This window comes from Gigantopelta aegis, chromosome 13 (genome assembly GCF_016097555.1).
Source record: "Gigantopelta aegis isolate Gae_Host chromosome 13, Gae_host_genome, whole genome shotgun sequence".
NCBI classification, from domain to species: domain Eukaryota; kingdom Metazoa; phylum Mollusca; class Gastropoda; order Neomphalida; family Peltospiridae; genus Gigantopelta; species Gigantopelta aegis.
In genome coordinates, this window is record NC_054711.1 from 32,006,496 (window position 1) to 32,023,285 (window position 16,790).

A 16,790-nucleotide genomic window follows, 5' to 3' on the forward strand; every position below is an offset into this window, starting at 1 on the left:
CTATCAAATATTTCATTGTAATTTGACTTCGATAACTTTTTTTCTTTAAAGGGCACTATTCTAGGGACGCATCTAGCGTACAAAAAACAACAAAAAACATATAAAGGGGCACTTGTAAGCACTTGTAAATTATAACTTTAACTGGAAATATTCTAGGGACGGCTCGGTCTAGGTAGGGACATTATACATAAAAACAATACAAAGGAGCACTTGAAATATTATAACTTTAAAAGGCACTATTCTAGGGACGACTCGGTCTAGGTAGAGCAGTTATACATAAAAACGATACAAAGGGGCACTTTAAAAGGCACTATTCTAGAGACGACTCGGTCTAGGTAGAGCAGTTATACATAAAAACGATACAAAGGGGCACTTTAAAGGGCACTATTCTAGGGACGGCTCTGTTTAGGTAGAGCAGTTATAAAAAAAACCCCCAAAACTATACATTTCATTTCAACTTATTTTTGTGTTTATATCCAATTAAGGTTCAAGCACGCTGTCCTTGGGCACACACGCCTCAGCTATCTGGGCTGTCTGTCTAGGACAGTGAGTTAGTTGGTTAGTTGGTTAGTGGTTAGTAAGAAAGATGATGGTATAGCGGCCTTACACCTACCCGCTCTGGGTTGGAGCCGGTACCGGGCTGCGAACCCTGTACCTATCAGCCTGTAGTCTGATGGCTTAACCACGACGCCACCGAGGCCGGTAAAACTATACAAAGGGGCATTTGTAAATTATAATATTAACTCGAACTATTCTAAGGACGGCTCTGTCTAGCTAAGGCAGTTATTTATTAAGAAACCGATACAAAGGGGCGTTTGTAAATTATAGCTGTAAGTGTAACTTTAGGACACCATTCTATAGACAGCTGCTGTCTAGGTAGGGCAAATATATATAAAAATTACACAGCCTATTGTTCATTAGTAATTTTGAAAATCTATACAATTTCAAAGCAAAAACTATTAGGCTATCATTATGCAACTTTACGTCGTTCATTACTCGCGTTAGATAATGTGGTGAACTCCATTGAGACGCAGTGACACAGACACACGTCTGCAAGCTTGCGCATACAGTACACGCACAACGTAACATCATGCAACTAAAAATGCTTACGCGCAAAACAATTTTTATATTAACAAAAAGGGCACTTGAACATTTTGAAGACACTTTTTAAAATTGTTTAGGGGAGGACGCATCCCCCTGGCCTCCCCCCCCCCCCCCCCCCCGCTTCTGGATCCGCCTCAGTTGAGCTCCAAAAGCAAGGGGGTACTAATATCCGAGTTCAGGAACAGATAGGGAGTAACATAAGACTCAAACATGATAAGACACACACAAATGAATTTCTGCCAGGTTTGTAAGATTGGCACTGTGTCTGAGTGTGCACAGTTTGGAAGTGGTTCTAACTTGTACCTTCAATATTTGAGCTTCTCGTTCCAGCCAGTGCACCACGACTGGTATATAAAAAGGCCGTGGTGTGTACTACCCTGTCTGTGGGATAGTGCATATAAAAGATCCCTTGCTGTTAATCGAAAAGAGTAGCCCATGAAGTGGCGACAGCGGGTTTCCTCTTTTATTATCTGTGTGGTCCTTAACCATGTGTTTGACCACATATAACCGTAAATAAAATGTGTTGAGTGCGTCGTTAAATAAAACATTTCTTTTTTTCAATGTTTGAGCTAGACCAATTTTAGGGTTCATTTAAGGGTTCTCACAGGGTTCACACGCAGCAGGTGGACCCCGGCAGAAATCCATTTCTTAGTATCTCATGTTACCCTAACTAAAACTGCCCGTGTAGGCCTACTAAGAGATTAGTACCTCGTACTTTTTCCCTGGAGACGCATGCGAGTTGACGGTGCGTGGTTTCTTTACGTCAAGGTTGGAAGAGTTATGTGACCTTGTCGGCATTGACCCTTTGATTTTGCAAAGGGAGACTCGAAAGTAAAAATTGTTCGTCTGAAACTGTTGTAAACAGCATTTCGCATTCAGTCTTTACTAAATTGGCTGCATTCCTTCAGCTGTAAGAGTTTAAAGGTAATTACTGAGTACTTCTTGCATCAAAATTATCACAATGTATAATCGGTCGCAATTCCTGGTTTATACAATCTTTATTTAACATGTTGTCGTATATGTCATGTTATCGTTTTGAAAGTTCATGCAACATCTTGAACATGCTATTTCTTACATTCATCTGTCAACTTTAGTGACCTATTATGAAATTCTGTTATGTTTTATAAATCATTAATAAGGCCATTTGAGAATTTTTTTGTAATTAACACTTTTTTTTTTTTTTGCGCAATGTAAATAGCGAATATTGTCAAACAATATTGAACTTTGAAGAAAATTATTTTTATTGTTGATGTTTTTTTTCTAACTGTGCAGATAATAAAAATATACGGAAGAACTTTCCTTTTGCACTGTTACTAACCCTAACCCTAACTATTTATTAAGTATTTATAATGTTCTTTATACGTGACAGTGCCAAAGGAATGCCCTGTCCATGACTGAACCCTATTATAAATTTAGCTGCCAAATTCTGGACCCACCTGCTAAAATTCCTGCACAGGCGCCTGCAGAGACAGGGTAGCACAAATCGGTAATCCACGTGACTAATGGGCAACCAATATAATTTCATAATTTTGCACCACTGAGAAATGTATATTTTATTACAGGTAAGACCAACAGCTAAAACCTGAATGTCACTAGTGCTATCACAACTTCTTCCAAAATGTCGCGCCACCGTTGTCAGTTTACACAACAGTTCCATGTTCGACATTCACCAGCATCACAACAGTAATGACCTTCAGCTACACAGTCGTCGTACTTTCCACAATGGACTTACGAGAAACCAGCGGGCTATCACAGACCCGGAAAACAAAGGTCACCATAGCCGAGGCGTGAACTTTGACACCATCGGGTCATGGAACAACAGGCTGGACATGAAGATACTGTACGACCAGAGCGTCAAGCAGGGGATTCCCATTCCCAGAATTCCTATAGAGGAGATCGGCACGGCCTCGGTGATTGGTCGACGGAAGGTCAACGAGGACCGGTCAGTGATGAAAGAACTAGGTCCAACTTTGCTGTACTTTGCAATGTTTGACGGTCATGGCGGGGCGTTTGCAGCTGATTTTGTTAGTGAGTACCTCCACGAGTATATCGCCAACTGGCTGTGGAAGACTACTAACCTCACTGATGTATTGAAGTTCTCCTTCCAAGACATCAACAATGTGATGACAAGACACCTGGCACATTATCATCTCAGTAAGGCCTAAACAAGAATATATATGTATCTTTCAAGTTTGATCCTTGGAAAAAAATAGGGTAGTTAGGACCTTTTTTTTTTGCAAATCGAATCAAACCGAAAAACGGGGGGGGGGGGGGGGGGGGGGGGGGGAGAAACGTAGCCCAGTGGTAAAGCGCTCGCTTGATGCACGGTCGGTTTGGGATCGATCCCCGTTAGTGGGCCCATTGGGCTATTTCTCGCTCCAGCCAGTGCACCATGACTGGTATATAAAAGGCTGTGGTATGTGTTATCCGGTCTATGGGATGGTGTATATAAAAAATCCTTTGCTGCTAATCGAAAAGAGTAGCCCATGAAGTGGTGTCAGCAGGTTTTCTCCCTCAATATCTGTGTGGTCCGTAACCATAAAACCGTAAATAAAATATGTTGAGTGCGTCATTAAATAAACCATTTCCAAACCGAAAAACTAATTGGCGAGGTGTTCCGAATCTAGTTAGTTGATTGCAGAATAATCAGGGATCATGATTTTTTAAATTATTATTATTATTTTAATTTTTTGGCTTAAAAAAAATTCAGGGTCGCTACATAAAATTAAGGTAGGTTGGGAAACTGGAAACACATAAAAATTTTTTTGTCCTAATGAAAGTTTTCATTTGTGTTGAGAGATGAAGTGTTTTTTTATACGAAAACTATATATACAAGTCTATGTGAATCAGTATTTGTTGAGGCTCTGCCGAGACAAATTTATATCAATTAGCTAGACACAGTTGCATTGTTTCTTGATTTAGATTTTAGAAGCTGAATGCAAAAATCAAAGTTCCTGAGAAACATACCTTTTCCAGGCACTAATCTAGGATTAAAAAAGTGACGTACGCCTTCTCTGAAAAAAGGGGAGAAGATTTATAAATAATGGTATGTTTCATAGTGAGGTTAGGTAATTGCATGTAAACTCTTAAAATGAGACACTTTTGGTGTAATTGTGGCTTGCCTAGTAAATCTATTCTGTTTTAGATTCTGATATGTTCAACACGGGCACCACGGCCACAGTGTGCCTGCTGCGTGACAGCACCGACCTCGTTGTTGGACATGTCGGGGACAGTCGCGCAATTCTCTGCCGATCGGGTCACCCAATCCGCCTGTCGTTTGATGATCACCCTGACAACCAAGAGGAGAGTGCCAGGATCAAGGAAAATGGTGGCAAGCTCGTCACGAACAGCCTGGGTGAGCCGAAGGTTAATGGTCGTCTGGCGATGACGCGAAGTATCGGAGACTGCGAGATGAAGCAGTTCGGGGTGACTGCCAAACCTCACATCAAGTCTATCCAGGTAAAGAAACAGTGCCATTATATTTATAGGAGTTATTACCAAACCGCACATCAAGTCCGTCCAGGTAAACAAACAGCGCCATTATATTTATAGGAGTTATTACCAAACCGCACATCAAGTCCGTCCAGGTAAACAAACAGCGCCATTATATTTATAGGAGTGATTACCAAACCGCACATCAAGTCCGTCCAGGTAAACAAACAGCGCTATTATATTTATAGGAGTTTTTACCAAACCGCACATCAAGTCCGTCCAGGTAAACAAACAGCGCCATTATATTTATAGGAGTGATTACCAAACTGCACATCAAGTCCGTCCAGGTAAACAAACAGCGCTATTATATTTGTAGGAGTTATTACCAAACCGCACATCAAGTCCATCTAGGTAAAGAAACAGCGCCATTATATTTATATATAGGAGTTACTGCAAGAACACAAATCCAATTTTTCCAGGTAAATAAAATGATAAGAGTTATTGTTAAACCTTGCATAAAGTCTATCCAGGTATATAAACAGTGCCATTATATTTATAGGAGTTATTGCAAAAGCTGGAATCCAATTGTTCCAGGTAAATAAACCGTGTCATTACAGGAGACAGTATTTCGAAATCTGAGGGAACCGGAAGTCAGTTCACGTGATTTTTACCTAGGTAACCAATTGTTCAGTTACATGAATTATATTTGCGTAACCCGTGGGTTACCTGATCAGTTACCTCTAAATTATTTTGAAATTATATTTTAAATACATAGTATTTAGCTCAAACATAAAGTTAAAACAAATACAAATGAAAAAATTTACAAAAAAAAAGAGTCTTTAAATGCTTGCTAAAGTTAACAATATTTTAAAAGAACTGAATATCAGCCCCAGTACTGAAACAAAATACAGGGGCGTAGCCAGAATGTTTTTTAGCAGGGCCTCCCCTGTTAAGATTTTGAAACTCAGGACGCCTGTAAATGCATTCTGAGCCTTTTCGGGGGCAGTTTTACCTATCTTTTTTTGATTCAAATTTAAGAGGATATGTTATAGAACAATTACAGCCAGCCTCGACCCATTCCCAGATTTTGTTTTTGCATTATGAACATGCATAATGTGCGTAATGGGCGCTACGCCTTTGAAATATATACATAATCATTTGGAGGGTACTTCTATACTACAGTAACGTTCTAAATATTTGTATTTTTTAAGCTCATTATGCGATGTTAGTATTTTTCTATTTTTGTGACACTTTTGGATTCCTTCTTTACATTAAAACTGTTTTCAACATATGTAAAATTATAGCCAATCCAATATTATGTCTACATAATAATATTCCTTTAGAGATAAAATAACAGCAGATACTTTAGCCGTCCCCAGCGGTCCGTGCACATTTCTTTAAAACGTTTAGCTCGACTCTATACTGACCATTTAGTTTAGCAGGGCTAAAAATTCAGCTTTTTTCACGAGAATCCACGTGGATTCCCATGGAAGCAGTCCACAGGAATCCTCCGATTCTAAAAATGTTCACAGAACTTTATCAACAGTGTTAGGATATAGATATATATGGATTGAAAAAACAACAACCCTTACAATTTACTGGAAAGAATAACCAATTTGTCAGTAACAGTTTAACCAATTTTAAAGCAAAAAAAAAAAATCCCACCAACAAAAAACTAAAACAAAAACTAACAGTTTTTTTAGTTGTTGGTACAGTCAGTGTTTTTTTAGGTGTCTTACCAGCCCCAAGTTCAGCCAGCAAACGTTTTGCCAACGTTCGCAAACTATTTGATTGGTTTCCAATGTGGCCATTTGGTTTACAGTGAACCACACAAACCAGTCTGGTGGACGTTTTTTCCACTTGGTCTGGCTGAACGCAGCCCATTACTTTTCGAAGATTGCGTATTCGTGAACAGTGCATGGGATACTTTTACCAATGTATTTTGTGCATTGGTTCAATGTTTGTATGGATATTACTGAAGCACATTTCTACAACCGACAAAAAGATGTTTTGGTTAAAAAGAGCAGGTAATTCAAGGTTAGGAACATAATATCAGCGAACTAACAGAAATGTTTGATGTATTACTGAATTTGGGAACACTTAATTACTGTCTATTGTTATCAAGTAAGAACTGCACAAACATGTTCCTTTCGGTTCTCTTCGTTGACAGTTTAGTTCATAGAAATGGGCCAACCACCGCTTGGCTCCAGGCCAGACTAGTCTCGATAAACCACTATGTTTCGAACTGTCACAGATTCGAATGTATGCTATGCTTTTGAAGCCAGTTTAAACTGAAGCTTGATAACCAGACTATTTTTTAATTTAATTTTATTTTGTTAATTCGGTAACATTTACTCACTGATTATTCAATTAAATAAATTTTTGGAAATATTTCAAGCGAATCCAAATAGATTCAAATGTTTTATGCTTGTGCGAATCCTGGCATGAATCGGTTTCGGAGATTCGCACACATTTTTTGCCCTATTTAGACTAGTAGCAAGTTACAACTGTTGCAATATAACGTTGTTTACTGGTTTGCTGCACATCAAGTATGTAAAATTCAGCCTAAAACATTTTTAGTTTCTGAACTTTTACAGGTCATGACGTAACCAGTTTGCGTTTCGTGTAAATTTAATTTTGCGTAACCGACACGTGAACAGAACAGCGGTTCGTGTAAAATATTGTGCCCTGCATTATAGGAGTTATTGGCAAACCTCCCATCAAGTCTATTCAGGTAAAGAAACGGAGTCATTATATTTATAGGAGTTATTGCCAAGCCTCACATCAAGTCCATCCAGGTAAATAAACAGTGCCATTATAGGAATTATAGTCTACTCAGGAAAACGGTGCATATCAAAACCTCACGAGTCTCTCCGGGTAAACAGTGCAATTCTATACGTCTCTAGTCTAGTCAGTAAAACGGTGCATATCAAAACCTCACGAGTCTCTCTGGGTAATCAGTGCAATTCTATAAGTCTCTAGTCTACTCAGGAAAACGGTGCATATCAAAACCTCACGAGTCTCTCCGGGTAAACAGTGCAATTCTAAACATCACGGATATTTGGCCGGATAAAAAGATGTCATTCATGATTTTAAATTTGTTTAATAATTTATTTAACAATAGCATGTTTCTCCGTTAAACTTTTACAGGTGAAACATGGCAAAGATGCATTTCTTGTTCTCACGACAGACGGACTAAATTTCGTGTTGAGTGACCAAGAAGTAGTTGACATTATTGGCAGCTGTGAAAACCCGACAGAGGCTGCTAATTTGTTAACCGATCAGGCATTGCACTTTGGGTCCGAGGACAATACAACAGCCATGATTATTCCGTTTGGAGCGTGGGGGAAATATCGAAACACTACCAACACCATACAGTACAGCTTTGGTAGGAATCTGAGCGGCAATCGCTTTACACATGGATAGGAAAAGATGGTGATGAAGTATTTTTATTTTTAAAAATGATAAAAGATTGTAAAACAATTTTTTTTTTTTAAATGGCAGTGACACTTTACAGTACTGTTTTGTTCGGAATCTTAATCTGTTGACACACCAAAAACCCAACGTGCTTCGACGCTAATCGATGCACATTCAGTACAGTTACTCCCTGTGGTTGCTTCTCTGACTTCATCATGAAGTATTTTGTCGCAATTCCAATCTCTTCCATATCTGTTTGTGCACTTAGCTCAATCGGTTGAGTGCTTGCCTGAGTTGCTGGCATCACAGGATCGAACCACCTTGGTGGATCTGTTCAACTGATTGGGGTTTTTTTTCTCATTCCTATCAGTGCACCACAACTGGTCGAAGGTGGGGTATGTGCTATCCTGCCTATGGGAAACCAAATTTGGTGTGTCAACAGCTTTATATTTGACAAATGGTTTACAGTGTTTTATAGTGAAAGATTTAGACATGATTAGTAAAACAAATGGTGATAAATTGTATTTTTTTTAAATAGTAAAATATTGTAACGATTTTATTTCATACAGTGCAGTTTGGGTTGAAATCTTAGTGGTTGTTAATTTACACCTGAATGGTAAAAGATGGTGAAAAAATTGTATTTTTGCAAAATATGGAATGTTTGTGACAATCGTTTTACACATGGATAGGAAAAGACGTATGGAAATGTTTTTATTTAAAAAAAATGTCAACATTTATTTTCTAGTGTGTAAGGTACAAGAGGGTTGTACCCAAACAGGGCTAGTCAAGTTTGCAGTTGTAAAATTTTAAAACAAATGGCAAATTTTATTTTAATTTGGTGAAAAAATTTCATGTATTACTTGGTATTTTAATTTTTATTAGAAAATATCTGGATGTTTTTGCAGCTTTTGAAGTTTAAATAAATGATTTGGCAAAATGCTCTGCTAGCCCTGACAAGCCTCATTTCTCAGTAGCCAAGTTAGACAATTGTTGTTCTAAAGTTTAATACAGACTGGCGAAAAATCAGTGATGGATGCCACACTCTTTTGGACTCTTTACCACATTTAAAAAAATATTTAAATTCCATATCGGCAAAGGTGAAAAATGGGATATTAAAGTTTTATTATTGCTTTTAACTTTGTATTTAAGTTATTCATGTAATGTTGTTTCACAAACTACAGTGAAACCTCTGTAAACTGGACACCCAAGAGACCAAGTGAAATGTCTGGATTGAAGGTAATCCTACTAGAGAGGTTCTTTCATGTACTCGATAACTAATATTTAAAAAGAGACATCTGGTTTAAAAAATTTGCTGAAATTTGTGCCGGATATTCGGTCTGGCAAGCTACAAATTTTGCCTGACGGCTAGAGAAAAAACCCGAAGTCAAATGTTGCAACTAAGTCGATTTTCTAAATATGAATATCCTGCTCCCACCCCAACCCGCTAATGTTAGTGTTAGTGTTTTTAGGCTCTGTCTCCCCCTTTAGATGAAATATCTGATTATTACTATTATTTAGTACAATTGTATTAACTTGAAGTGAAGTAGGGCTATTGAATTTTTAATCGTGGCTAGTAAATTTATAAAAATTGTAGAAGCCTTGATGAACAGCTTAAAAATTCTGATATATGTTTCGACCAAAGTGGACAAATGTTCGAGAAAGTCAGTACTTAGTCAACACAGAAGCTTTAGCTAGTCCTCTGTGTATTATATTAATACAGCTTGGATTTGTTAAAACCTGGGTTTCCACAGTTCTTGAATATTTTTATCCGAGAAAATTAACTAACAAGCAAGGGGACACAACTCTTTTTTTTTGACAAGTTGTTTTCCTCTTGAGAGTTTTTGCTTTTTTTTTGTTTTTGCTCAAGATTAGATTTTTAAAATTATTTATTTTTTAATATATATTTTTTAAATACATATTTGTACATTTTAAGGGCTTGCTTGTATTTGTCGATAATATTGTGTTTTTACTGTGATTCGAGGCATTTTGTTTGGAATGTTTTTGCATTGTTGTACAGTGTACGAATATGACAGGGGAACATTTTGTTTTCAAAATTTTCATTAGCAACATTTTTAGTCAATTGAAAATTGATTAGCAAGTACTGTTTAATGTTTTAAAATTGTGTTCAGTTTCTGAAACTTGTGTACTCAATAGTAATGTAATACTGAACAAAATGTTCCTTTTGTGGTGTCTGTTTAATCAAAGCATTTTGCTTTAGTAGAAAATGTTATATAATGGGAAGGCAAAATTAGTTTTAGCAGTAAAGCAACTATCAATACACGCACGCACACTTTGAAAATGCAATTTGGTGTTAATGTGATAATAAAAAAAAAAATCTAATGTATATCTATGAATGTATTACTATAACATGCTAAGGTGACTGGAAGTGTACATGACCATCATCGACCAGGCCAACGTCCGGTTACAACTCCGAGACAAAACAGACAGATAAGGAGAAACCATCAATTGTAAGGTCTGCGTCATCTCATTCTAATTTCTATGAGTCATTGAATTCCTGTAATTTGATTAATTTGCTCCCATGACATCCTATCGTGTTTCTGGCTATTGTTGTAACTGACAAGAAGCAGATACGTTGATGGTTTCTCCTTATCTGTCTGTCTTATCTCAGAGTTGTAACCGGAAGTTAGCCTGGTCGAGGACGGTCACGAACACTTCCAGTCAGGTTATATCGCTCATTCAACCTTGAAATCATTGAAAGGTGCATTTGAAAATTCCTTGCTACCCTTTGTTGCGAAATTCAACCAATCAGCATTCCTAATGAACTCTCTCTCTGATCATTGCTGAGTCGTGGCATTGTTTCACACTGACTTATCCAACAATCAATCTGTGCCTTTTATGCGTCCAATGTATGCAGTTTGAACATGTAAAGTATTGTGAACATACTGCACACATTTTCGGTTTTATACCAAATTTTTAGTTTTCTTCACATTTTGTGTTAATTGCATAAAAAATCCTCGTAAATCAGAAACCTACATTGACATACGGGAATACACCTTAGCATGTTATAGTCAGGGCTTGCGCTGTCGGTAGCCAAATTAGCCATTGGCTTATTTAAAAAAAAAAATGGCTAATAAAATTTGCAAGTGGCTAAAATTTTGGCTACGCCATTTTCTGTCTTCTGATGTGAACAAATGGATACATAATCTATCCGACACCTCAAACATAATAATACTACCAAATATTCAATTAGCGTAATAGCAATCTCGCAACCGGTAACGAGAAACGAGAAACGGTGTCATGCAGAATACAGCGTAGGCCTTATGTTTGCTTATTTTAATAATCACAGTTATTAATTTTAACGGCATGCATTCAACATGTATGACAGCAATGTCTGGAAGATCTGTAACTTGTTATTTTTAATTTGTAAAATCTTTCAACCAAAGTAATAAAAACAGACCGACAATGCGTGTCAGTTTGAATACACATGCCAGTTCAGGGCCAAAAGACATGTAGGCCATCTCAAGGTCTGAGTTCAGCCAGACCGAGCGAAAACACAACGTTCATTAGACTGGTTTGTGCACTTCACGTTAAACCAAATGGACATGACGAACACTATAATAGTAATACATTCATAGATATACATTAGATATTTTTTTAGTATCACATTAAAACCAAATTGCGTTTTCAAAGTGTGTCAGTATATATATAGATATAGATAGATATATATAGATATATAGATCTAGATATATACATATACACATATATACATACATGTATATATATACATACATGTATATATATACACATACAGTGTACCCTCGATTTATTGCCCCCCGATTTAACGCCAACCTCGTATACCGCCAACTTTCTTTAAAGTACCGTTTTCATTCATGTTTATTTCCCTCAATATAACGCCACCCTTGGTATCTGCCATCCGCCAACGATGTTTTTGAACCGAACTCCATTTAGCCATTATAATTCCCTCGATTTTGCCGCCAATGGTCTGGTCACAAAGTTGATTATAGTGACATAATTACTAGCGATCTGTTGAATGGGGAAATCCTAACTCCGTTGTACTCTAGCAGTACACACTGAATCTGTTTTTGTTTACTGTGTAGCAATTAATGGATGTAAGTGCTAGAATTGTTTAGGCAGGTGCAGTGTTTGTGTCCAATCAACACTCGGTATAGAAAGAACAACTATAGTGATCATGTGACAGAGGGGTGTATTAGATTCATTATTTCAATCGCGGATTGTTCTGTTGGGTCTTTGAAGTGCTGGCAACAACGACTCAAGTTTAATTAATAAACAAACTTTAGGTAAGTTTTATTATGCTCAAGCATATTTCGACCATGGCCTCATGTTAAGTTGCTATTTAGCTTTGGCATAAATGCAACGACACCGGTAACGCATTTTATTACAGCAGAATGAATTTAAAGCGAAAACGTATCGTATCAGACGCGCTTAGAACAAGACAAATTGTTCAGTACTCGAAGATAAATTCAACTAAAAGTCAACAAGATATAGCCAATCACTTTTCAGCGTTGTGACGGCATTTGTTTTGTGAAACGACAGCGTCGCGAGATGTGGTTGGTGACGTCACGGGCCGGCTTTCAATCGACGAACAGCTGAGAATGGATGTTGATGAGTTTGTCAACATTGACAATGAAGCAGAGACATTTGCTAATATCAGTGACGAGCAGATTCTTGAAAGTGTTAAACAGATTCACGATGAAACGACTGATGACCAGGAAGAAGAGTCCGACGCTGAACCGGAGCCCACATACGTCATATTCTTGACAGTGAGCAATTTAAAAAAAAAATTAAGTTTGGTAGTAAACCCAAGGCACCCTCACTATACCGCCAACTCGATATAACACCAAAATTATTTTGGAACATTGGTTGGCGTTAAATCGAGGTTATACTGTACATACATACACACTCACAAAAGTTTTAATTATTTAGTTTTTTAATTATTGAAGGGGAGGCGATATCAGTGTTACAAAATGTTATACTGTATGGGAATGGGAAGTAGGAAACTTGTACAAAATAGCAAATGGTTTCATACACTTTAAAAAAAAAAAAAAATCTGTGACCGAATTGAGATCCATGTGTATAACCATAAAATTTCTTGTGCTGGACACTAGAAAAATTAATGGTTTATGTTGTTTCTAAAGCTATTTGTCCTGTGATTGATAATTCGCCAAATTGCACTGTAAAGTTGTATAGCACAAATCCTTTTATACATGTACATATATTGTTTTGAAATACATTTTGTATTATCTGACAAAGATTAACGCTAAAGCTAATCTCTAATTTGATAGTGTGTGTGTTTTAGTAGTGGTTGTTAATTAACGTGGGATATATAACTTGTATTAACTAGTATGCAGTAACTGTGATATTTAGTCCTCATTCAAAACATTCATGTTTCATATTCCAGCCATAATATTGTGTTAACAGATGATGCTATTAAATAAGAACCTGGCTTCATGAGTTTAGTCTTGTATGTTATGGATGGTGCATTAAAAAAAAAAGAACAGGGGATATCATTAGAGCTGGGCGGTATTGAAATTTCAAGTTCGGTATCAGTACTTTTGGGATCATTTACGTTGATATCGGTACGGTATTCAGTATTGATACAATACCAATACCGATATCGAGTGGTATTTTCGGTATATTCTGCTTTAATTGCATGCACAAGTTAAGTCTCACCTGCTAATTTCATCTAACTGAAAATAAATTCCATACTCAAGGCTCTCATCTCTCTTCCTTTCAGCTATTTTCCCATTCGTCAGATATATTGTTAATGCTTTACTAAATAGCCGATAACAATTTTCAATACTGAAATTTCCGTATTTTGAATGTTCGGTACAGTAAATTGGTATTGACATGATACCGATACTAAACGTTATATACGGTATACCGCCCAGCTCTACCTGTGACCCCCTCTGGATTCGCCAATGTGGGATACTTTTTTTAATGCCTTCACTGGATTGTAAAGCTGCAAGATGTTATGCTCCCATATTTCTAGGGGGCAGGCTGGTTTTTGCCCAGATTAAACGAAAATGCCTGAATCTGTATAACAACATTTATTCATATTAGTATTACTACCCAAGAGCTATATAGGGCTGCAAACGAATCACTAAGCATTTTTACAGGTATTACAACTAATTTTGAGGGTAGAATGATGAAAATACATGGTAAAAAGGTCTCAGGTTAGCACATTTTGCCAGAATATCTCTATCATTTTTGCCCAAATTTGACAAAGGTTTATGGTTCGTATGGTCCAGTAAGCATATGCAATACCTCTTTGACAATATTACTTAAACCCCTACTGGTCCAGCTGGGTTTTGTCTGTCTGTCTGTCCATCTTTTCCACACATAGTTTTGCAGCCCTTTTTATGTAACGCCTCACGATAAGCAATTTTGTGTGTAGCTTTATCATGTAGAGTTAAATTGTATGGTCCAGGAAGCATATGTAATACCTCTTTGTCAATATTAAATAGTCCTCTACTGGTCCAACTGGGTGAGACTATAGGTTTTGTCTGTCTGGCTATCCGTCTTTTCCATGCATAGTTCTTCAGACTTTTTTTTTTTTTGTAATGTCTCTCGATATTCAGCACAAATTTTGTGTATAGCTTTATCATGTAGAGTTACACATCGGGTTTAACTTCATGCCGATTTATCCATTTTGGCAGAGTTATGGCCCTTGAACTTACGAAATATGAAAATTTGTTGGGCCTGGTATGAGATATGTATTGCTTAAGCAGTACCTTCAGAATTTTTGTTCAAAATGTCATGGGTTAAATTTTGTAAAGAAAGTGAGAAATGAAATAATAATATTTCTTGTCACCCCAATAACGGATGTCTTAAAAAATTTTTATTATGAGGTGTCGTTTAAATATTGATCCCTTTATTAATACATGTACATATGTAATACTTATTGTATAAACCAATTAAAAAAAGTATATTGGTCCACTTGGTGCATCTATATTTTACTTTGAGTTTGTGCTGTTTTTATTTTGTTTTTAAATAAATAGTTGAATATTAAAAATAGTGTGTTCATGTTCTATATTTGATGAGGTGGTTGCATATATTCTTTTAAATAGATCATGATGGGGGGGCATTTAGCTCAGTCGGTTGAGTGCTCGCTTGAACCACCTCGGTGGATCCATTCAACTTGTGTTTTTTTTTACCTATTCCAAACAGTGCACCACAGCTGGTCAAATGCTGTGGTGTTTTCCTGACTGGAAAGTGCATATAAAAGATTCCATGATGCATTAGGAAAACCAAATGTTTTATATCCGATAGCCGATGATTAATTAATGTGGTTCAGAGGTGTCTTTAAAAAAACAAACTATTTTAAATCGATCATGATGATGGATCCATTCAACTGATTGGGTTTTTTTCTCATTCCAACCAGTGCACCATAACTGGTCAAATGCTTTGGTATGTGCTTTCCTGACTGGGGGAAAGTGCATATAAAAGATCCCTTTCTGCATTAGGAAAAAATGTAGCTGGTATCCTCGGATGACTACATGTCAGAATTGCCAAATGTTTGACATCCAATTGCCAGTAATTAATCAGTGTGCTCTAGTAGTGTCGTTAAACAAAACAAACTATTTTAAATAGATCATGATGGTGGGGATTTAGCTCAGTTGGTTGAGTGCTCGCTTGAGGTGCTTGTGTTGCTGGATCGAACCACCTCGGTGGATCCATTCAAATGACTGTTTTTTCTTGTTCCAACCAGTGCACCACAATTGATCAAATTATGTGGTTTGTGTTTTCCTGTCTGGGAAAGTGCATATAAAAGATCTCTTTCTGCATTAGGAAAAAATGTAGCCGGTTTCCTCTGATGACTACGTGTCACAATTACCAAATGTTTGACATCCAATAGCCGATGGTTTTTTTTTTTTTTTTTTTTTTTTTTTTTAAATATATATTTATTGTCCCAGATATTCATATATTGATAGCTGATGGTTAATTATAGTGTTCTAGTGGTATCTTTAAACAAAAACTATTTTAAATAGATTGTGTGTGTGGGGGGGGGGGGGGGGGGCACATGATTTAGCTCGGTTGAGTGTTCACTTGAGGTGCTTGCATTGCAGGATCGAACCACCTTGGTGGATCCATCCAACTGATAATATTGGTTTTTTTCCCCATTTCCAAACAGTGCACCACAACTGGCCAAATGCTGTGGTATGTGCTGTTTTGTCTGTAGAAAAGTTCTTATAAAAGATTCCTTGCTGCATTAGGAAAAAATGTAGCCGGTTTCCTCTGATGACTACATGTCAGAATTACCTTTAACATCCAATAGCCGATGATTAATTAATCAATGTGCTCTAGTGGTGTCGTTTAACAAAACAAACTTTAGATTATGATGTTTGCCAATGGGAAAACGACCTAACTGGTACAGTTGCAGGGATCGAAATAGAAAGTAAAATATGGCTTGCTGTCAGGTCAGGTCAGGTCAGGTCAGTGTCATGTTATGTCATTACATGTCAGTGGGTTTTACGTGCACATTTAGAACAAGCTGTTGTAGCACACGCCTGTTATGGGTACAGGTGTCGGCCTTGGCCGTCTCCTCTGTCTAGGACAGGAAAGGGGCTGGGGTGGGTGGGAGAGTGGTCGATGGTGGTGGTGGTGGTGGTGGGGGTTAGTTTTGATTGTATGGAATTTTGCGCAATTTGAATGAAGAATGTAGGCGTGTTTTTGAATGATTCGCCGGAAAATAAAGGGGAGATACGTATAATTTTTGTATTTAGTATATCGAGAGTAGCTTGTTATTGGAACCTAGCCTACTGATGGCTGTTGTTGGTTGTCTCCCTAGGTTGTCCCATGAGTAGCTCGTTATTGGAACCCAGCCTACTGATGGC

The 16,790-nt window shown here is 37.3% G+C and overlaps 1 protein-coding gene across 1 annotated transcript; it reads left to right on the top strand.

Annotated features, from left to right (window-relative positions):
* Positions 1-1,912: 1,912 nt before the first annotated feature.
* LOC121387766 (protein phosphatase 1K, mitochondrial-like) lies at positions 1,913-11,114 on the top strand. The gene is made up of 4 exons (XM_041518967.1): positions 1,913-2,028; positions 2,667-3,258; positions 4,250-4,563; positions 7,687-11,114. The coding sequence occupies exons 2-4, from the start codon at positions 2,691-2,693 to the stop codon at positions 7,960-7,962; spliced, it is 1,158 nt and encodes a 385-aa protein (XP_041374901.1). The 5' UTR covers positions 1,913-2,028; positions 2,667-2,690; the 3' UTR covers positions 7,963-11,114.
* Positions 11,115-16,790: the final 5,676 nt, after the last annotated feature.